The sequence below is a fragment of the Eptatretus burgeri genome, chromosome 9 (assembly GCF_056783735.1).
Source record: "Eptatretus burgeri isolate ZD-2024b chromosome 9, Ebu_testis_v1, whole genome shotgun sequence".
NCBI lineage: Eukaryota > Metazoa > Chordata > Myxini > Myxiniformes > Myxinidae > Eptatretus > Eptatretus burgeri.
The window spans coordinates 25,817,781-25,841,382 of record NC_140969.1 but is presented as its reverse complement, the minus strand read 5'-3'; the positions used below and the strand labels follow the sequence as shown (position 1 = coordinate 25,841,382).

General features: G+C 44.2%; 1 protein-coding gene across 8 annotated transcripts in view; it reads left to right on the top strand.

Annotated features, from left to right (window-relative positions):
• The window catches only part of JMJD7 (jumonji domain containing 7), an 82,032-nt gene that overhangs the window by 37,672 nt on the left and 20,758 nt on the right, over window positions 1-23,602 (top strand). For 4 of the 8 annotated variants that reach the window (XM_085894427.1, XM_085894425.1, XM_085894420.1 and 1 more), the window contains one exon: window positions 6,925-8,382. In XM_085894427.1, the coding sequence (XP_085750553.1) occupies window positions 6,925-6,941 (17 nt within the window). In that variant the 3' untranslated portion in view covers window positions 6,942-8,382. Of the gene's footprint in view, window positions 1-1,188; window positions 6,417-6,924; window positions 8,383-12,987; window positions 13,142-14,098; window positions 14,253-18,630; window positions 18,885-19,107; window positions 19,165-19,252; window positions 19,349-23,602 lie in introns of those variants that run through there. The other 4 variants (XM_085894424.1, XM_085894426.1, XM_085894421.1 and 1 more) reach the window with 4 other exon arrangements.

Here is a 23,602-nt window from a genome sequence, read left to right as displayed (position 1 = left end):
GTTTGCCAGAAATTGGACTAGGTTTGTCTGAAATTCCCGAGTATGGATCGGGCCTGCAAAATGTTCGCTTTTGTGCTCGGAACACTGCTATGAAACAACAGAGATGGCTAGATCTTGTGGCTATTTGCCACGATTGAGAGAAAATGCCATCTCCATGATAAAGCGGAAGAAACGGCAGTCACTCAAAACTGTAGCACCATCACAACCCAGCTACCAGCACATGCACATGTGCAATTTGAACAGTGAATCGAACACCTGTGTTGGCCTGCTGGCAACCGACACCTCGTCACCACCCACCTCGATGGCACAGACACGACATGGCATGACTACAGACACAAATTGACACGACCACAGCCGTAACGTATTGTTGCGGGCCGGGTATCGGCTGCAAGCTCGACCACTAGATGGAGCAGCAGGGTCGACTCTACCGAACACCCGGAATTTAGATCGTACCTTTCTGGAGAACTCCGAAAGGTACGGGTCCCTCACCGGACCATGAGTCGTCAAGAAATCCACCACGTGGTACAGGGTTATTTGCCAATCTTCAAAATACCTAGAAGACCACGTGGCGAACTAACGAGGATTCACACCCTCGACGGCGCTCGTACGGAACGAGCCGCTCGCGTGCTCGAACCGTGTGCGACCCGAGCGGATGATCACCAAGATCCGTCGGTCCAAATTTCCCCTTACGGTGGCAACAACGGCCTTGCTAATTCACCAACACGCGTCACGCTAAGCCAATGGAGGAAACACTGCAACGAACTGATACATTTAACACATGGGTTTATTTATAATGGGGGGAAGGAGGGAAGCAGGCAAGAAGGCAGAGTTAACCGAATATAGAGATGCAAGGCAATTTATGTACAAGCAAAGAGCACTTATACAATTCCTACTTACTAGACTGGTGCCCCACACACACACACACACACACACACACACACACACACACACACACACACACACACACACACACACACACACACACACACACACACACACACACACACACACACACACACACATACACATACACATACACATACACATACACATACACATACACATACACATACACATACACATACACATACACATACACATACACATACACATACACATACACATACACATACACATACACATACACATACACATACACATACACATACACATACACATACACATACACATACACATACACATACACATACACATACACATACACATACACATACACACTAAACGGTGGCCACAGCCTTTATTGAGGCCTCCAGCTCGGAGGGAAAGGCGAGCTGAAGACTAGAGCCTGCTTCGGACCTGTCCACCTCGTATGGTTTGGGCAAGCCAATTTGAACCAGGCACCAGCGAGAGGCGAGCAGAATCCAGACACCGGCAAGCCGCGATCAGCCTCCTGAGCTCCGCTCGGCGCTCGTCCTCGCAACCAAACCTCTCTGTATCCTAAACTGTCGAGAAGGCAGGAGGTTTCTCTGCCACTTCTCCGAGTCTTATAGTTGAACGTCAAAGTGAGGGCTGATAACTCCACGATTGTTAAACCTGCCCGTCAGATTGAGCACACCCTTGCCTGCTCGATGGTTATGAACTATTTCAAACACTCGCTAGTTCACCGACAGACGGCGCGCACCCCTTGCGGTTCTTTCGGAGGAACGATCTGTCAAGCTCAAGCTCTCGTGGTCCGATCGCGCCCCACCCTAATTCACCCTGTCTCGGGGGGGGGGGGTGGGACGCCTTCGCCCTCCCTGCTCTCCCTCACTGGACGGTTTTGGTGCACAGAATCGCTCGTCGCCCTGTCATTGGCCAAAACGAGTGGCAAGTCCGTCGATTAGCCCGTGAACCTGGTGACATCACGCGGACCGCCTTTCTCACCGTCGCGGGGTCTGATTGGCTGAGCGGTGGCTACCCCACCCGTAGCATGCTGATTGGTCGAGGGCTGCCGCGAGGCTCCTCCTTGAACTCCGCCCACGTATGTGCCGACACGCACTCAGACAATGGCATCGGTGTGAGGAAGCGAGGTGAAGGCGTGTTGTTGTAGTTGAGGATTTAAAAATAAAAGAAAACCCTGACTATCAAAGTAACTTCACAGCACATGAACATTTAATTACCCATTAGACACAGATAAGGAGCCCTAACTAAAAACACATACTTACCGATATAACTGTTCTATAGAACCTGTATGTTTGTGTCCACAAGGCTTCCAGATTTGCAACAATATAGCACACCTGATCAACATTCGATGGTGGGGCAAAACATTCGTTGCCCATTTTGGCGGCTGCGTCCGTGCCCGTGCCCGTGTCCGTGTCGTATAACTGATTCATCAATTAACCCAAAATCCCTTATAAACCGTCAATTGAACATGCGACCAACGTTTTTATTTTCAATAACACCTCCATTGATCACCATCTTCGTCTGAATCACTCACACAATCTATAAGCAATACGGCTCCATAATTGCCCCGAAAGTTTTTCCATCACTAATTTTGTCTGCAATAGTTTTTTTCAAAATCTCACCGATCAGTTTCAACATACTGAGAATCTTCAGAGTTGCTAATGATGGTGGAATCGGCGTCAGAACATTTTTTTTCTTTAACGCTGTTTCTCTCTAAGCCGCTATTTGGATGAAGTTGTGGTCTGAGTGTGACGTCACTGGCAAAAATCTAAAATTGACATCCAGGCCTTTTTTTCCAGCACTTTGTGATTGGAAAAAATCAAATAAAAAAATTATCTTCAAATTAAACCGTGACTAGCATAACCTGCGCTCTGCGCGACATGTTGGGGTGGGTGTGTTTGAGAAAGGAACTGATGCAGAGTATCAGTAGTAATTTTACTTTAATGCAGTAAGTGGAATATGATTTCACTGTTTCAGAACCATTTTATTTACTTTTTTTGTACCATGCACCTCATATGGTCTTTGAGATAATGTAAGCCGAATATCACGTTACTCGAGCGCAGAACAAAGTCGAAGATAACACGACACGAAACCACAAACTCGGAAATAATATACAAGATTATTGATTTTTTCAATGGTTTTTCAGGAAAAAAAAAATTGCGTTTCGGTTCCCTTTTCACTGGAGCAGGAGTCCACAAGTGAATCCCACAAGCAGATTAAATATTTGTGTTACAATCAGACCTTGTGGTTTCTATCATCTTTTCCCACCATTGCAGTTAATTTTCATACAGGTAAAGATGCAGGTATCCTCCTCGCAAAGTATAACTGGCTTCAACCACATTGACAATTTAGGCTTTAATATATAGGTTATCAGGTGCTGACTCGACTTTTGCTGCCATCTTTGGCATGTGATGGCATTTAACATTTCCGTTTTGACAAAACAATTAGTCTGTCTTGTGTCTGCTGATCTCCTTTGAAGGTTGATCTCTCAAATTTGTTTTAGTCATAGAGACATCAATGCTTACCGTATTTTCCGGTATATAATCCACACTTTATCGGCCAAAAAGGTAAAAGTTGGGGTTGTGGTTAATATACAGGTGTAGAGGAAAATCGGTCTTAAAAACGATCAATGCTGAATTTTAATTATATTCCAAATGAACACTTTTAGCAGTCAGGACTGCTTTTAAGCTAAATTTTTTCCGTTAAATTTTTCAACATTGGTTCAGGTGAAGAGTTTAGACAGCATTTTGTTAATGGTGTGCAGAAATTAAGTTTTTTTTTTTATTTTTATTTTTATTTTTATTTTTTTTTTAAACCGGAGCTGCCCGGAGTTTCGGTGTGTGGCGTATATAGAGCCTTGCTGTTCTGAAAATGCCATTACACACAAAGCAAAAACAACACCAGATCTCGCATCAAAATAAGAATTATTCACTATCACTGGAGTCTTTGGCGAGGACACTTGCAGATCGAGTGTATAATAACTTTATTAACGCTGCAAATATAACAAGAAAATCAACAATGAGAGCGTCTTTCACGATAAGCCATGCACCGAACCTCTATCAGCTCCATTCCTTTTTGTCCTGCCTCCATTAGAGGGAGAACACACTGGTTACATTCGACGAGTGAACAGATGCTATCTGGTCTCTGGAGGGAAAGGACCCCTGCAAGTCTAATAACGGAGCACCCACCTCAAATAAGCTTGCGTGCAATGTGACGGTCAACACTACTGGCCACGAGGACCGATTCACCGTCATGCTCGCCTGCACCGCAGATGGTGGCAAGCCTCCCACGTTTGTCATGTTGAAGAGGAAGACAATGCCCAAAGACAAGCTTCCAGCTGGTGTTATTGTTTGTGCGCAGCAGAAGGGGTGGATAGATGAGGGACTGGTCCAGGACTGGGTGCGCACAGTCTGGAGTAGTAGGCAGGATGGCGGTCTCTCCCAATGACAGAGAATGCTAGGCCTGGACACGTTCATGTGTCACAAGACCGACGACACCAAAGCACTGCTCCGTCGGACCAAAACCAATCTCATCGTCATCACAGGTGAGATGACATCACTCCTGCAGCCCTTTAGTGTCCATCAACAAGCTGTTCAAGGACTGGCTACGTTGCTGCTAGTCAAATTGGATAATGACTGGGGAGAAGACGTACACTAAGAGCGGGATGATGAGAAAGATCGACTTTCTGGATCGTCAAGGTGTGGGAGGAGATACCGTCGGACATCATCAAGCGAGCATTTTTGAAATGCTGCATCTCCAAGAACATGCACGGCACAGAAGACGCCGACATTTAGGAGGCTGCAAATCACGTAGACAGAAACAGGGATTTGCTCGACCCTGATTCAGCCAAGGAGTTACGTGCCATCTTCGACGAGGAAAGCATTGATGAGGATTTCCTCTCGTTTAGCTGAAAAGCTTCCTTAAACCCAAACGGCCCTTTTCAGGGCCATAAATCCACAAGAAATATGTATGATACCAGTGTGAATCCCTTTTCTTCCTTTTTCCAGGAACAAAAAAAATCGTCTTTATAATATTAAAAAATAAGAAAGAAAAATAAAAACTTCTTGGTATCTTCTTGAAAATGAGAATAAGACTGTTAGACAAAATTAAGCGGACATGGGAGTGAGCATGTTGATACCTCTGTCATTTTGTTCCATACAAATGTTTTTACATCTCAATCAGAAAGTAAAATGATCAATATATTCATTTATTTTGAGGGTGAAAAGCAGCGGTGCGGTTTATACACCGGAAAATGTGGTAAATTTGGATTTGTGATTGAGAACCCTGTATTGGAATAACTCGTGAATATTTGGAGGTCACAGAGATTGGATGAACTATTCACATCCTTGTGGAACAACATGGCTTTCACTGTGGCAAAAATTGTCCTTGAGAAATGGAAAGAAATTTGTTTGAAATAAAAAGTGACGATCTTTATTTGTAGAATTAAGTTTGGGCAGCGGTGGTCTGGGCACACACCACTTGATAGTTAAAGCACCCTGGTCCACACAACCTGCAACCACCTTCTGCATTATGGCATGAGCTTGCACACGCCTTACCATGGGCTCAACCGTTGGTGGTGGAGAGAGCCAATGCTGACCAAAAAGAGTTGGAAAAATTATCCACACTCCACAATGGAGCCAGAAACAAATCTGTGTATAACACAGGAACCTCTGCTTGGCCACTACCAGATGGCACATGATACCCAGTTACACAGCCCAGCTCAGGGGTTACTTTCAGTCACTGGCATAGCCCTTCACTTCCTCCAACAATGCTTGCACCCCCCTCCCCCTATGCCACTTGGACCACACCAAGGTAAACCGACTCGACTCATCCACCTGGAAAATGCTTTGAGTATTTGCTAATTTGGTGCAATAGATTCAGGTTGGGCCAGCTGGTGGCTTGGAAGCCAGGAGTTCGATGTTTGGGTTTGTTCATGGCCTGGTTGTGGAATGGGGTGAATTATCCTTGCCCATTTGCCTGACGTCTTTATTCCTTGCTGCTATGGGTCTATGGTGGTACGTATAGCCTGGGGCCTCCAGATCCAGGAGTGATTATGGCTGAGGCTGTCGCATGGTTTGCATTTGGATGGCTATTGCAGCACAGCCTCAGTTGACACGTGCTGAATCTCCACTGTTTTTATTATTTCTTTATATTTATTTTTGTTCGTATTTTTTTTCTTTGGTTCCGTATCAATGCCACAAGTCACGTAACTCTTACCTCCTATTTGACTTGAGGGGTTTTTTTATTTTTTTATTTTTTTTGCCCGTGTGGTCGTCTGGTTCACATCTTCAGGGTATTCTGTTATGGAGTAGAAACGTTTATTTTGGTTACACAAAGGTTATATCTGTCCCATGATCAGGTTTGTGAGACATTGCCATGACCATGCAGATTTGTTGGCTGATTGTTTATTTTTGAAAGCGGTGTACCTTATTTTGAAAATGTCATAACTCTTAACCTTCACTTTGTTTATTTTGCACTAGCTGTCATGTGACTTAGAGGGAGTTTCATCTCAGGTTTGTACAGCATTCCCACCTCTTGCCATTTTCCCTATAATGCTGTCACATTTAATTTTGTTGCGAATTTGTTTTATAATCCTTTATTGTAGTTTATTTTGTTTTATACCACAGATAGTTTAATGTTTTGCTGCTTTGTAGGTTTTTAAACAATGCAGTGCATTTCTTTTGGTTTTCATAATGCCTTACAGGTGCTGTGAATCTGTGAATTGTCCCCCATTCCCTCCACAATTGTCCCCTATGCCCCCCCCCCCCGGTAAAAGATTCCCTTTGTCCATCTCCAAGCTGTTTCAGTAGGTTCAGTTGGAAAGAGGTGTTAAATATAATTGGTAGGAATGGGATTTTTGGCACAATCCTGCAAGTGGGGAATATTGCTCACGAACCTTTACCACGTGGCTTCTTTCCATTCATTCTCCTTTTAATTTTAAAAATATATAATTTCTGATCATTGATCTCATTGTTTCTTCCCTTTCCTCTCTCAACCCCCCCCCCCTCCTTTCCCCTCTAGTGCTGTGTCCAACATAACCAGCTGCCTCTGGCAAGGCCACCCTTTGTTCCGTACTCAACTTTTTGGTAAAGACTCCCACCAACCTCTCCCCTCCCCTCCTTCCCCCACCCCCAAGCCAAAATTTTACCAACTAATGAAGGATACCATGATGTGCATTATAGCTCATATTTTAATCTAATTGCATGGGTATATGGCTGGATATTTCTCTTCTTAATATTATTATGCTGTTCAACATCTCATTCTAAATGTGTCCATGCTGCTGTGGGGGTGAGGGTATGGGGTTGTGGGAGAGGGTGGGGATATTGTTGTCCCTGCAACTCTTTGCTCAAGCGAAGTTTAATCGGTTTCTGATTCGCTCACCTTCCAAGAAGCGTCATTCATTCCCAGTTTCGATCCTCGGTCGAAAAGCCATACTCAAAAACGACCTTGGCAGTGATCACAGAATGGGTGGCTCTGCCACACCTGATAACGTTTGCTGTACGACTCCTGTACGTCACAATTAGCTCCGATGATGAAACGGTTGAATATGTTGCAATGAATCTCCATCTAATGTAGTTCTCAACATTTGTGTCGGTCTCGTTTCTCCACCTCCAACCTTATTTCAATGTTACGTGCAATAGTTTGTAATTTCGCCAAACTAATTATTTTAATTTAATTGTGTTTGTGTGCGTATGTGTACATTTTGTTTGCATTGAAGATTCAATGATAACTACGTTCTAGATTTGCTCAGCTTTAATTGGTTTTAATAATCTGAATACGTAGTTCGGTTCAAAGATGATGATTTATGACTGTTCTTGACTTTATTATTGTTTTTAAAAGAAACACAAAACATTTTTTTGAGACTTTGCTATGATATTCCAGCCCTGCAGTTGGAGAAACGTCTTGCTGTCGGAAGTTTGTGTAAAAACAGTGTTATCGTCTGCGATGATGGGAAGCCTGCTTTTTAATTTTTATCCCATTGTCGATCCTTGTAATGGATGGATTACGACGAGCAGTCGTTTTGTAAATGTGTGCCAGGTTTTGGAAGAGTGAAAATCAAAAGCTTAACGAGGGCTGCTAGGAAAGTCATTACAATTGCCAGGTTTCTTTTCCACCCAAAATGGGTTTTGCGTTTACAAGTTTTTATTGTTCTCCTCTATCAGTATTGTGTTGTTCCGTGCACAGGAGTGAAGAAGAGCTGAGAGTTTTGAAGGCACTCTTATGTACATTATTCCAAATAACACAGGTAGTAGCTAACTGTTCACGATATGCAACGGTGACTTGAGGGCCATAATTGAACAACTACAACTTTATTTATAAAACCAGGAGTTTCTGTGTCTTCTGAGTGATGAATATAATGGTAAGCAGGACGGAATTCTATTTTATAATGCTTATGTGCATGTATATGTATGTTTTGTACTCGTGTACAGTCTGCATGTTCAATGTGACGCTAACACAAGTAAAGTAATTTTTTTTTCATCATTGCTTTTGTGTTTTCATGTTTGCCCCTCCAGTTTATAACTCTGTTTTTAATACAGAAATCTCGACTCATGGAGGAGTTAAACAAGCGAGAACAACAGCTTTACAGGGGGAACATGCAGACAGAGACTCACAACATCACAAACAATTAATCGAGTGGTAGGAATGGAATACGGAGAATGAACGATTGAAGTGGGAAGGTGGGGGGGGGAAGCATTCTGTGAGAGTAGAAGGGAGCAGCAGTAGGTACTGTATTGGCATAAAGACTGGAGGTGGCGATCCTTCAAGGCTTGAGGGAAGAGCACGAGGTGGTAGACATGAGTTCCACAAATGAGAGAATTGAGAGATTAAGAAATTAAAGTGAGCATCCAGCTTGGACATGGGGGAGGAGAACTCAGTGTGGTTTTCTGAGGGTCGTTTGACAGGTCTGTACTTGAGTTTATCACACTTGGAACCCTTTGTGTGTATCGGGGTGCCCTTTGCGGCTTTCCAAAATTAAGGTGGGAGACTATGTGAGAAATGCCCATCGAAGAGCCAGATTGAGATGGAGAAGTTGAGGCTGAAGCATCGTTTTTGAGTAATGTGGCCCCGATTCTGTTGGGTCCAGTTTTAATGTTTGTGTCAAATTAACTGAAATTCTGAACTAGCAAGAGAGCAAGGGGGAGTGGGGGGGGGCAGGGGAAAGGGAGGGATTAAAAAAACGAGGAATTGGGTACTTTGGCCTTATCGGTAAAGACAATTTCATTGTTCAGCTTTTTCATGGGCAGTTTCCAATAAGACTCTGTCCTTATGGAGTGAGTCGTAAAAAGGATGTTTTGTTTTTTTTAATGTGGAAAAATATTTTAATTCCGTTTTTAAAGGATTGCACACTCGGAAAGGAATACTGTTCCTGCACAGCTTATGTAAATGGGTTGCAGTTTGATCCTATTCTGTCCAAAATGGAACCCAAATTGGACAACCTGCACAATAAAATGCCTTGTCAGTTGTTTAAAAATATAAAAAAAGATCCAAACGAGTGCAACAAAACATCCATCCATCCATCCATCCATCCATCGGAACCATACTCTGTGCAGAGCGCTGGTGTTGCCGAAGCGGTCTCCTTGGCTATTGGACGCAATCTTGGACAGGTCCCCACTCCGACTGGCACTGTCCGACCAGCATGCTGGCACTCATTTTGCTGACCTCTGAAGGATAACAGGCGGAGTCAACCCTACCTGGTATTGATTCAACAGCCGAGTGGGGTTTGAACTCAGGATCATAGGATCCCAAGCCCACCACCCTAACCTTTGAGCCAACACCAGACATAACAGAACATCCTTTTACTTTTATGGGCCTAATTAGGCCCACCTTCTTTTGGGGGTAATTCATTCAGGATGCCAGCAATAACTCGTCTTCAGCTCTTTGTGAAAGGCATCGTGGGACCTTTGATGTCCACCAACTAATGCTAGTAGACGGAAACCCAGTTTAACATCCATCCAAGAAATGGAGCACTTTGTGATGCAGCACCCTGTCCACTAACGCACCAATCAGACGGTTTATAATCTGCTTAAGAATAGAACCCAGACGAGATAGCTCGAAGATGAGTGCACGAGCTCTGCACCATCCTGTTGGACTCCGTCAGCACCAGAATATGTCCTGAATATGTTGCTGCCACAAAAAGTTCAGTTGCAACTATGCAAAACTAACTGAATTATGAAGGAGGAATGAAAAATAACATTTGAAACAAAACGAAATCTCAGGTGGAAATTGTTTCCAAATTGTAAGATTTCAGTCATGTTTGGCCAGAGCTATTCATTGGCCATTAGAAGATGCCCGAGTCTGGCTGGGACAGCATTTGACATTTGCATGAATGGATCAGAATGGACAGATTGAACCTGGATGAAAAGAGTTGAACCCTGCAGTACTCTTGGGGTTCTGTGGAAATGCTCTGGTCTTTGTTTTTATTGCATTTCGGTAAGTACAGCCTGTCCCTGGATTCATTAATGTGTGCTGACCACGAACCTTCACAAAGATTGGTATTAAAGAAGGAACTGGAACCGCTTTTATGAACGATGAAGTTTAAATTACCCATACACGTCATGATTCAGATTTGCTATGCAGAGCAACAAAGCTTCACACAAGAAACACTAATTATTGGATTTACCATATACTTGTACGTAACACGTACAGACACGCACAGATGCAGATGGGAAAAAGGGAAATGTAACACTGTGTTTCCACAAGCACATTTTTGAGTGTTCGTGGATTTGGGCCAGGACCAGGGAGATGAAAGGAAGAACAAAAAGTTAGATCTCGCACTTTTTCGTGCAGCAGCTCGATCAATTGTTTGGGTAGAGTGCGACCCACATCTTGAACTTGCTCAGACCTGAACGAGGAAGTGATCGAGCCACACTGAAGTGAAGGCCTGGACCTTGGCAGCTTACGGACCACTGGCGGATGGGGACATTTTGCACCCCCCCCCCAAATTGCCCTGCAACACCACTGCCTTCCCTGAGGCTCAATCGGAAGCTCTTCGACGGCATTTTTTGGAACCTGAACTCTGTCGTCTACACTCTTCTTGTTCCCATTTCCCTTGCATTCCAAAATTATTACCTCCGCCACAAAAAGGGGATGGAGGTTATGTTTTTGCCCCTGTCTGGATGTCTGTTTGTGTGCATGATATATCAAAAAGTTGCTGAGATTTTGTGAGGTGGTTGGGCATGTGAAGAGGATGAATTGATTGGATTTTGGTGAAGATCCTGATCTGGATGCTATAATTTTAAAAATGATTCTTCACCTTTGAAAGGCCCAACAGTGATACAGTATATAGCAAGATATCTCAAAGTTGTGTACGGATTCAGACGAAACTTGGTGGACAGGTTGGGTGTGTGACGAGGACGAAGTGATTCGATTTTGGTGATTCGAATATGGATCCGGATCCAATAATTTTTATTTTTAAAGTGATTCTTCACCAGTGAGACGTGTGCCCAAAACTACAAATAGCACGATACTGTTTCAAAAATGTTCTGGACAAGTATTGAAAAAAACTCGGTGGATGCAGAGTTGGGTGAGTGACAAGAACAAGCCAATTATATTTTGGTTCAGGTCCGGATTCAGATGTGGTTTATCAGTGGGATACAAAACGTCTTTCTCCTTTCCTTAATTCACACATACACGTCAAGTGAATCCCCACCATCGTGTGTTTGGAGTGCAGCATGGTTTGGGACACTGCCACACATCGGGTAAACCAATCCTGGGAGTTTGCCATGCAACCCGTTGTGCTAATCTCTGTCCATCCTGAGGATTTGGTGTGTAATGCATCATGGCTCATGTGAATCTCTGCCCATCTTGAGGATTTGGCATGTAATGCATCATGGCTCATGTGAATCTCTTCCAATCTTGATTTGGCATGTAATGCATCATGGCCCATGTGAATTTCTGCCCATCTTGAGGATTTGGCATGTAATGCGTCATGGCTCATGTGAATCTCTGCTCATATCGAGGATTTGGCATGTAATGCATTATGGCTCGTGTGAATCTCTGCTCATCTCGAGGATTTGGCATGTAATGCATCATGGCTCATGTGAATCTCTGTTCATCTCTAGGATTTGGCATGTAATGCATCATGGCTCATGTGAATCTCTGTTCATCTCGAGGATTTGGCATGTAACTCATCATGGCTCATGTGAATCTCTGATCATCTCGAGAATTTGGCATGTAACATGTCGTGTGAATTTACGCCATCCTTGATATTCACTCGGCAACATGGCAATTGGGACACTCCGCCGCATCATTTGAACCTCTGCAATGGTGTGTAACAGGTCATCTGAATATACAATCCTTTTTTTTCTTGTTTTTTAATACAATGTCGAGGCTCGTATAAGAGCTAAAATCCTGTGCGTTTAGCCTGTAACACCATGAGTCTCAGTGGGTGGTGATGTTTATGAAGAGTGGGCGATTCATACTCCAAATGAGTCAAACCAAAGATTTTTAAAATGGTACGTGCTGCTTCCTTGCTTGACGTTCAGCGTTTAAAAAGATAAAACGTGGACAAACAACCATATAGGTTGATATTTGGTTATCACAGCGCATATTTCGATGAGCTTCATGGTAATGTTCTGCATCGAAGTTCTTTGTAAGGAATATATATATATATATATATATATATATATATATATATATATATATATATATATATATATATATATGTATGTATATATGTATATATATGTATATATATGTATATGTATATATATGTATATGTGTATATGTATATATATGTATATATATATATATATATATATATATATATATATATATATATATATATATATATATATATATATATATATATATATATGTATATATATGTATATATATATATATATATATATATATATATATATATATATATATATATATATATATATTATACTATATGTCATATGATTCTCCGAGAATGTCCATCGTTCTATTCCAATAAGCAGAAATTTTTAAAATGGTGCACAATTAAGGCGGTGTGTGGCACAAGTAACTCTGGTTGGTCTGTGTATTTGCCGCTAAGTAAAGAATTGGGCTCCTGCATGATAATGGATTTGTTATTTATATTTTACCATTTTATCAAAGGCGAATGAGTCGACAACCACGACCCTCGACACAAGCGAAACGTCACAAACACAGGAAGTGCAGAATGTGGGCGGAGCCTTGAATCACAACGTGGGGATGCAGCGTGAGCATGACCTACCGGGGGCCTTGCGTGCCCTGGCTGTGGAAGCCAGAGGTAGGCATCGTCCAAATATATTGATCATCGACCTGGGATCATGGACATTGTAACATTTGTGACCCTCAAATTAAAATTTAATTGGAGCACACAATGAAACATCGAAATAAGCTGCACAAGCCGGCACTGAAGTAATTGACACAGTTCGTTGGGATAGCTCATTTTGTGCCGTCATGCTGACCATTTAGCCGTTTCATTTTGGGTCCAATCACCGATAGACCTGGAAATGGATTTTAAAAAAACAACTTGATTTTGTGCTTTCAGGTGGTGCTGCATCGCAGAGCACGCCATCCTTTAAAGTGTGCCCTTAAAGTCGGCTGCCCCTTCTAGATTTAGTTTCGACATGTTTTATTAAATGTTCCACGACTATCTGCCAGTTCCCATCCCACATTCTTGCGGGTTTACTGTATAAATCGTATTACTTGGAGGTTTGGATGCTGCGGTATGGTCATGGGACACCTATGATGATGGACCTGCACGATTGAATCTTTTCTGGGGTTGATGAAGATGCAACTTTCCAGCATCCTCCCCCTCTGCCCCACTTCCCATGGGTACCGACACAACGTCCCCACTTTTCTGAAGTTACATTGGGATTTGTAATCTCCACCAGCAATTGCTAGCAGGTGGAACAATTGGCTGAACATCCTCTCTTAAAGAAAACCATGTTCAATGGTGTAGTACCCTGCCTGTGAATTACCAGGATGGCAGTTTAGTCTCATAAATAAAGACCGGCCCATTGTAGAGATGAAAGGATAACTCAGAGGTAGCAAACCTTTGAGCCAAGGTGAGTTTGCTACCTTTGAGCTATCTTTTCAGCTCTATGATGGGTCAAATACAAATAGTCTTCATTTGTGTCTGAATGACTTTACAAAGGATGAAATGGTTCTAGTCGTCAGGTTTCTGAATATGTCACATGTGCATTGATTGACGGTTTTAGATGTGCATTGATCTTTGCAGATCTGTCCCTTGGGAATGGAGTTCCACACTTGACTCGGCCTCCGAGTCCTCTGGTCTTCCTGCGGGACTGGGTGTCCCCAAACCGGCCAGTTGTCATATCCGATGCCATCTCCCACTGGCCAGCCCTCTCCCGGTGGACATCCTCGTACTTCCGGTATCCTTGCATGATACGTGTATTGATGTGAACTTCGTAAAGCTCATCTCCATATATTACTCGTTTTCTGCACGTTTCTGACACACTATTGACCACACTAAACTACTTTTAAGAAAATTTCTGTTAATATTGTCTTGCTATTAAATAAATTGCCATTTCAGACAAATTTCTGTTGAGACAAATGATTCTCAGCAAGTATCAATTTGGCTCAAAAGGGCAGTCTCGCTGACGGAGGAATAGCATCCAAGGAGATTGGGATAATCTTGCGAGGTCAGGTCTCTGTCGATGAAATTCCTCTGGGCTGCCATTAAGTATTTTGAGAGAAGTTGAACATGGAAGAATGAAGTAAAATATTTCCAAAGACTCGCTGTCGCAAAGGAAGATCTCAAATGCAAAATGTCTCCATGCATACACTGTACTCTTGTATCTTTCTCTCTCTTTTCCTGGTGTTTGACCCGAAGGCAGGTTCAGTGCTGCCAAGGAAGCCCCATGGGTTACATTGGGTTCTTTGCTTTTGCCTTTTATTTGTATACAAAGCTGAGGCTCGTCGAAGAACTAGAACAGAATGGACAACGACCCAACACAACAAAAGAACAGTAGAAAGAGGGGGAAACATCAATGGCATGGTTGAGGGCCAAAATGGAGGGACACTTGGACAAATAAGTGATGTCTTCCTTTGGAGGAATGAGGGGTAGTGTAGGATGCATGGGGTGGACAAGATGGACACAGAAGCAAACTCTCAGGAAGGAAAAACTGCAAATTTGGATGGAGGTAGACTTGTAGGGGGTGGGGGTGGGGGGTGAGTTTGAAGGGGGTATAAAATATTGTGGTTTTGGATTTGGGATGATATAAGATGGTGGGGAACAGCGCTCTGGAAGGCCTTGAGGCAGTAATGAGATTAAAGATATTGTGAAAGTTGGTTCCACAGGTAGGTAAAAAGAGGAAAAAAATGCGTGGAGGTAAGCAGTGGTCCTGGGTTGAGGTAGTTTCACCGGAAGGGAGTGGATGGTAAACCACATGTGTCCTGCAGATACTTTGGTGTGGGGGGGGGGGGAGAGAAAGTGTGGAAAGAGCAAAATGTGCAAGACCAGAAATGAGGAGGTAAAAAGACAGAGACCCTGTCTGCGATGGAAAAGTGATAGGCCCAAAGACTCGGCTTCATTGCGAGAGATTCCAATGATCTTTTAGGCCTTAATTTCCACGGCGTCAAGCTGAGCAAGATGTGAGGTGGGGACATCACCCCAGAGGGGAGAGCAGTACTCCATTAAGCAATGGATGAGGGTTAAGGTGTGCCAAGGAAAGACATTGCATGATGGAGGATGCCCAGTTGGCAGCTGGCTTTGGTGGGCAACTTAGAAATGTGCTTCACCCAAGAAAGATCATGGCTGATGATGAGACCCAGGAGTTTGAATGACTGAATGAGAGAGAGAGAAGAGAAGTGTCATTTGTCAGGATGCGTCTTGAAAAACAAAACATTGGGAATTTTGTTCCACCTTTTACATTCTTGGCCATCAACATCATCTCTTGTGCCCATCTTGCTTTCCTCACCACAGTTGTTCTGGACATTTGCCACTGTAACTATAAGATTTGGTGAATGCGAATTGCAAACACAGGCAACCATAAATCCCTCTGCCAACCACTTTCCCTGTTCCATTGTGTTGTCACATTGCAAGAAGACAATCTACTCCCATAGCTGCCCAAGCTTGTGGTCTTGTACACATAAGGGGTTAGATGCACCTAACGAGCCGCTGGCCTGTTTGACCATTACTGCGAAAGATTGGCTGTTGTGATGCCAGAGTAGAAATTTGTAATTTGTTCAGGGAGTTACTGATAATTTACCTGCTCTTCGCAAAAGACACCGTGGGATCTTTAACATTCACCAACTGATGCTCGTAGACTGGACACTCAGTTCAACGCCCCAACAGCACTGGAATGGAACGGCATTGTGCAGGAGTTTGAAAAGGAATGGACCTGAGAGAATCAGAGCAGAAGCAATTGGGTGTTATTCACATTTTGAATGTATCGTGGGTTACAATGGTAGTGTGAAGATGGAGTTACAGAACATAATCTCAGCCTGGAGAATCACGTGAATGGTAGATTTCTAAGAAAGCTAAAGAAAGAATTTTGGAAGCATTTGTGATGCCAGCATTATTTGTGTGTCCAAAAGATGTCAGATGACAGCAAGAAGTGTGAAGATTTCCAGGTGATGAAAACAATTGGGGTGGAAGGACGTGTGATGTGAAAGGAGCAGATATGATTGATTTTATTGGGATAATAAAGGCGATTGCAAATGAGAAACATGTAATGGAGAAGTTGGTTGAAAGTATATTAAATTGAGAATGTCAGGCGGACAGGGTGGTGGGTGGTGGAAGAGAGGCTTGCAAGCAAAGAGATGGATGGTGGATGCAGATTGGACCATAATGTTGTCAAGAGATTGGTGGGGTTGGATGGGAGTACAAGGAGAAGTGGGAGACTGTCTAATGAGAGTGTGTCGTGGTGAAGAGGATAGGAAGGTTTGTACAGGTCATCAACATCCCTATACAAAAGACGAGTGTGGATCTGCTTTATAGACAACAGTTTGTCGTCATGTTCTGGCTAGTTTTGAAACAGCGAGGTCAGGTGCAATAATTGTGGTGATGGGTTGCTTTTATGGTACTGGTAAGGTGTTCCAAGATGTTGATCCGGCTTCAAGCTGCACCAATGCCTTTTTCAAATCCGCATCCATTGAGGATTTGTGCACATTACACCCTGTTTTCACAACACCTCGTTTTGATTTTGGTTCCAAATCAAAATTGATTATGATAAAATCGCACAAAAAAGCAGAACAGTGATCAATATGATGCAATTAAGCACAGGATCCCCCAATCTCCAATAGCATACTTGCAGCTTACAGCCAATTTGACCTGAGGCATGTTGTTATGTTTGTGGGGTAGATGGAGGAATTTCATAGTAAAGGTGGGATTGTATCCTGTAGCATGGTCTGTGAATGGGAAGGAGACATCTTGATTTAAATTATGTAGGGAAAACTGTGAGCTTAAGATTGTTACGTGAGGATTGCGGGAGTGGATAGAAGAAGGATGGATGAACTGAGAGAGGAGATTGGTGTGCCGATGAGCTTGATGGGGAGATTGGTGAAATGCTGGCTGAGATGGGCTGGACACTTCATGCAGATGAGGGAAGAGAGAATGGCAAAGACAGCTAATAGATTGAGGGATTAAGGTCGGGATGGTTGTAGAGTGGAGGGAGTTGGCTGAGGACAGGGGGAGGTGAAGTAGTCTCGTGGTCAAGGCAGGGCAGAAGCTCAGTGCCATTGGACCTCACCCCTTATAAAGGGAAGAGGAGGAGAACAACAAGAAGTGTCGTAATGTATTTCTCTTTATTTCTATGAACATCCAGTGACGTAATGGTTAGAGTGTCAGCTCTGAGTCTGGGAGGGTGGCTATTTGAACCTGACCCGAGCAGAGTCACACCAACAACTTAAAAAATTGTATGTGTTGCTTCCTTGCATGATGCTGAGCATGTAAAAAGGATAGAGCACAGACAAAAACCACAGGTTTTCAATCTAGCACCTAAACTAAAAACCACAGGTTTCTAGTTTTCAATGTAAAATCACAGGTTTTCAAGGTTTAGATGGGCCAAATGGCTTCCTCCTGTGTTGAAATTCCTTGTAAGGGAACTCAAATTATTAAAACACAAAATAATTGAAATGCTTGATCCAATGTATATTGCTGGTTCATGAAAAATCAGTCAATCTTACATGCCACCTGAGCTGTTGACCCCATGCTATAGGACATAGCTAAAGTCGAAGGAAAATAAGTATGTTGTTGTGACTGTCATTCTCCTCCGGTTTCATTGGCACCACTGACCGGTCATGGACGTTACTTATGGATGAGAATTTTGTGCTAGACAGGTCATAACTCCATCACAGGGTGCTGCTAAAAGCAACCCACAACCAGGGCAGTCATTTACAACTTGGCCAGTGTACCAACACACATCAGCCTACTTCTTCCCAAAGATCTGTGGGATTGTCAATCACCATAAGCCAATGCTATCAGATGGGACAAGCATTGAACATCCCATCTGAAGTACTGTGTGCTTATTTAGGCAAAACCCTGCATGCAAGCACGATAAAGACTGTGTGTATTCAAGCGAGGAATTCAACTCAAGCTCGATAACTGAAGGGCCAAGTAAGCCACCATTGAGCTATCCTGCCAACACATGTCTGTCCATTCCATGTGTGAGATGATGTAATTCACATACAGGTAATAGTTAAAATAAACGAATGGAATACATTGTGCAAATGGATAATTAGATGGATAAAATCGTCTTTAGTTGTGTCTGAGGATTCCTTGTACATTCTTGTCTGTGCTACTGATAGAGAGGTGCTCGGCAATAAGGAGGTGACGGTGGCAGTGACACCAAATGGATATGCAGATGCTGTATTTGAAGATCATTTTGTCATGCCTGAAGAAAGAACAATGCCATTTGGTCGCTTCCTGGACATCGTGGAAGGAAAGGAGAAGCCACATGGCGTGTTCTACATCCAAAAGCAGTGTTCGAATCTGTGCGGCGAATTCCCGGAGATTGCAGCAGACGTGGAACTGGAGATTAGCTGGGCCTCAGAAGCTCTCGGTGAGGATTTCACATCACCACTTGATTGAAGTTGGAGGGGACAGAAGATTATAACTGTCCATATTGTTACTGGCTTTCAATGTCATTATTTTGCATCGAGTGAACGCAACCCAAGGAGTGTTCATGTCTGAAACTGGCAGCTTAACAGAAAATATGGAAAGATTATTGTGGAATGGAATTAATTAATTGCACGTCACCCTTTATCGTATGCATTGGTGTGCAGGGAAGAAGCCAGATGCCATTAATTTTTGGATGGGGGAAGAAAATGCTGTTACTTCCTGTGAGTTTTGCACCTTTTATCATTCTGATAAAGGCTTCAGAGGGTTCCCAACATTCATCTTTTTAAACTGAGTGTGTTCCTGCTGCAGTACATAAGGACCACTATGAAAACCTCTATTGTGTCATATCTGGACGGAAAGACTTCATTCTGATTCCTCCAACAGATCGCCCTTTTGTCCCTTATGGTAAGTGGCAGAACAAGCTCCTAGTTACAAAAGTATTGTTACGGTCGGCGGAGGTGGACTCACGGCCAAATCTTACATCTGGTTGGTCACCTATTTAGCGATGGATATTCAATACCTTGGGGCCGTACGTTGTCTGCTGGGACAACTGAACAGATCTTTACTTTGGTTCCAGACGTACAAAAACTCTGAGTCCTGTCGCCTGCAGCCTGTTCATCTGTTTAAAGCAGGGGTTCTCAATCCACTTACTTCCATTACCCACCTGGAGTGGCACTGCTCACCCCATGACCTGGCCAAAACCTAAACCTGGCCTAATAACGTAAAGGAGTGCTAATTTTAAAAGCGGTTTAACTTGCCCTTTTTAAATTTTTTTTAATTTTTGTGATGACCACTCAGGTCAGGTCAGGTTAGATCTGTGACTTGCTTCAGATACCACGTAAACCTGTACTAACCAGTTCCATGGTCGGGTTGTCGATTAAACTGTCTCCCCCACCAAGTTTATTGGTGAGGAAGGTGTATGATGTGGACACCCAGCAGGATGAAGAACAAAACCTGTCGAAGGGCGGAGGAGCTCCTTGTGAGACAGCGGCCATCCATATCTAGTGCCCAACTGTGTCTGTGGACGGCCTCCTGCAGTTGGGTTACTTTTTATTAGGAGGTTGGTGGCAGGTTTTGCACTCCGGACACCGTAAAACCCTTTATTCCGCAAAACATTCTAAAAGCAGAAACAAAATCTGAAAACCCACTCCGTGGGAGTACCACCTGTGCAGCTGCCTTTCGTTGCAGCTCACTGGATGACGGGATTGGGGCAAAGCCTTCGGGACCCTCAATCTTTGATGATGGGAGGCAAACCATGGGGTAACCTTCCCGAGTCAGATTGTGGTAGGGTGTGTCGGGGTGATGCTAAGGTGTCGTCCACCAGACGGTGGTCTCCTTGGGTTAACCTGATGCAGTCCCTTCAGGTGGGTGCCTGGAATGTCCTATCCCAAAGAGAGGATGATCACCTGTCTCTGTTATCATCTGAGCTCAAGCGTTTAGGCATCAGTATTGTAGTACGCTCTGAGGTTCGGAGACTGGATCGTGGCAAGATCATGGCGGTGCTTACACCTACCATTGATCTGGTCGCTCTGAAAGTTACCATGCCCAAGGAGTTGCTGCAGCTGTGTCCAATAAGCTGATTCCAATGATATTTGAGGTAACACCAGTCATTGAGCGTATTATGAGACGAAGGATTCGTCACTCCTTGGGTGTTGATAACCTGGTCTCTGTACATGCTCCGAGTGAGGCGAGTGATCTCACCGTGAAGGACACATTCTATGCCACGCTCGAGTCTGTGGTTGATCAGTGCCCAGGTGAGATCCACTTCTCATCTTAGGGGATTTCAATGCATCGACTGGAACTGATAGGGTTGGTTAGGAGACGTGTTGGAATTCCAACGCTGGCAGTGTGGCAAACGAGATTGACCATGTGCTCGTTGATGGTCGCTGGAGGATGATCCAGAACTGCAGGGTCTACCGGAGTACTCATTTTGTCAATACTGACGACAGGCTTATTGTAGCAACTCTGAAGTTTCAGCTTAAATCCAAGAGAATGGTACCATCCCAGCCTAGGCTGGATGTTCACAAGAGAGGGTAGCTGAGGAGTTTGCAAAAAGACTAAGTGGAGATTTAGGGAGTCTGGGTGCTTTGGGGGATCCTGAAGAGTTGTGGAGTGCCTTCAAGCCCACCGTCCTTGATGTTGCTTGTACATGTTTTGGAACTCACCATAGGGTGAAGAAGAATTTTGTGTGTCAAGGGACACTGGATACCATTGACCAGAGTTGCAGGGCCAGGCTGAATGGCAGAGCTGAGCTGTTCAGGGAGCTGAGGCATAAAACTGTACGTGCGCTAAGGGTGGACAAGGAGGCCTATGTGCGAGGAATCTGTGAGGAGGTAAAGCATCAACTGTGGTCAAATGATTCTCATCCTGCTTACAGGAGAATTTGCGCATTGCGTTTCTCCAAGCCTGTCCCTCAGTGTACTGCAGTTGGAGCAGAGGGTGGTGGGCTCTTGACAGAGGAGTCTGAAGTGAAGGCCTGCTGGGCAGGTTACTTTGAGTGGCTGTGCCATGCTGACCCATCAGCTGTTGAGTTGAATGTCAGGGGTGATACAATCCATATTGTGCTTACCTTCGAATCAACTGTGGTCCACCTTCATTTGTGGAAAAAGTGGCTGCGGTGAACCGGTTGAAATGATGTAAAGCGCCTGGGATCTGTGGCATCTTCTCAAGGCTGGTGGAAATGCTGCACTCGATCGTTGCATGCAGTTCTGTGCTCTGCCTGGAACACAGGCATCATCCCAACTGACTGGAAGAGGGGCCTTGTTGTTCCTCTCTGGAAAGGGAAGGGTGATTGCCAACAATGCAACAACTACCCAGGGGTGATACTGCTCTCAGTGCCGGGCAAGGGTACACCAAAGAGGTCAACGATTGACCGTATCCTTGCCCTTCAGATCCTCACCGAACACAGACGAGAGCTTCGGCAGGGTCTGCTTGCAGCCTACGTTGATCTCTGTAAAGCGTTTGATTTAGTGAATCGGGATGCCCTCTGGAGGATTCTTGGTCTTCATGGGGTGCCACCAAAACTGATCAATCTGATATCTGAACTCTACTCTGGTAATGACAGTGCTGTGAGATGTAGTGATACCATCTCTAACTTATTTCTTGTTGTTACTGGAGTTTGTCAGGGGTGTGTACTGGTCCCCACACTTTTCACCACTTGAATGGACTGGATTCTGTGGAGAATGTCTGAGAGATCAAGCTGTGGTGCATCGTTTGGGAATGTCAAGATCTCTGACCTTGATTTCGCAGATGATGCAGTCATCTTTCCGGAGACTCGAGATATCATTTTGGGGGCCCTCCAGGTGCTGAATGAGGAGTCTGAGCCGCTTGGATTACGGGTTTCCTGTGTCAAAACTAAGATCCAGGCTTTCAATGACATCTTGGATGCTGCTATCCTGTCTGTACCTGTTTGTGTTGAGGATGTTGGGGTCACGGAGAGATTCGCTTACCTTGGCAGTGATATTCATGTCTCTGCTGGCTGTGAGCCAAAGGTCAGTCTTGCTCTGTGGATGTGAGACTTGGACTCTGACCAGAGGTCTGAGATGGAGACTTAATTCCTTTGGTACTGAGTCTCTTCCGAGAATCCTTGGCTATCGCTGGTTGGACTTTGTGTCCAACGAACGGTTGAACGGTTTGTGTCCATGCCCCCATACCTGACCTGTCCTGACCTGACCAGCACTACCATTCAAAGCGCATCGCAAATCTGCTTCGCTTTCCAATTTGTTTTGTGCTTTCGTTTTTATTGCCAGCAGAGACAGAAATGAAAATGCGATGACTCTCAGAGCTACGTGACTGGGTTTTGGGTAAACTGGCAGCATCTTGCTCCAGAATTCACAAAAGCTCAGGCTGGGAAAATTTCCCCATTGAATTACACATAAAATTTAAATGATAGAAAAAGATACTTAAAATATAATGATTAAATACAACCTAAATTAAATATTGTTGCGGTTGAGGAAATTTGCAAACCACCATTCAGGTCCCGTAGGTGAGATAGTTCTGTAAGTACATGTGTAGTTAGCCCAAACCCGTTGTTTAGAGGGAATAAATGTGATTCATTCGGGCTGCGACCCTTTGAGATAGCCGTTTTTCTGTTCTATCTTTATTTTGAACGAACCACGTCTCAACCGCCATCACACAACAACCACCAACCACAACTCTGCTTCACAACAACAACGCCAACAGCCACGATCTTTACCTTCACAACTCGCTCCCGCAAACATCGCATCACGGCCATTCCAAACGCCACCATGGCCATAAACCACCACCATAAACCCTCCACCACCTTTACCTCTCTCCTTCTGCGGACATTCCCGCACCACTTGTGAGCACCGAGCGTCAGGCTGTCCTGGGCTCGTACGGGACGCGCGCTGAGCCGCGAGTGCAAAATGCGGCCTTTCCGAGGAGAATTCGGATCAGGAATGCTACACGCCCACTTCTGATCCGTCCAATCAGCAAGCGCGGGGCGGTTTGGCCCCGCCTCCAGGCGCGTCGGTGTGGAATCGAGATATGCAAATTCTCGGATCAGGGGAGACTCACGCCCCTTTTTCTCCGTCCAATGGGCGAGCGTGGCTCCACCCACGAGCTCGTTCTGATCCAGAAATTTGCATATGGGTTCTCCTGCCGGCCTATAAAGCGCCTAGCGCGGGGCGAATCAGGGTA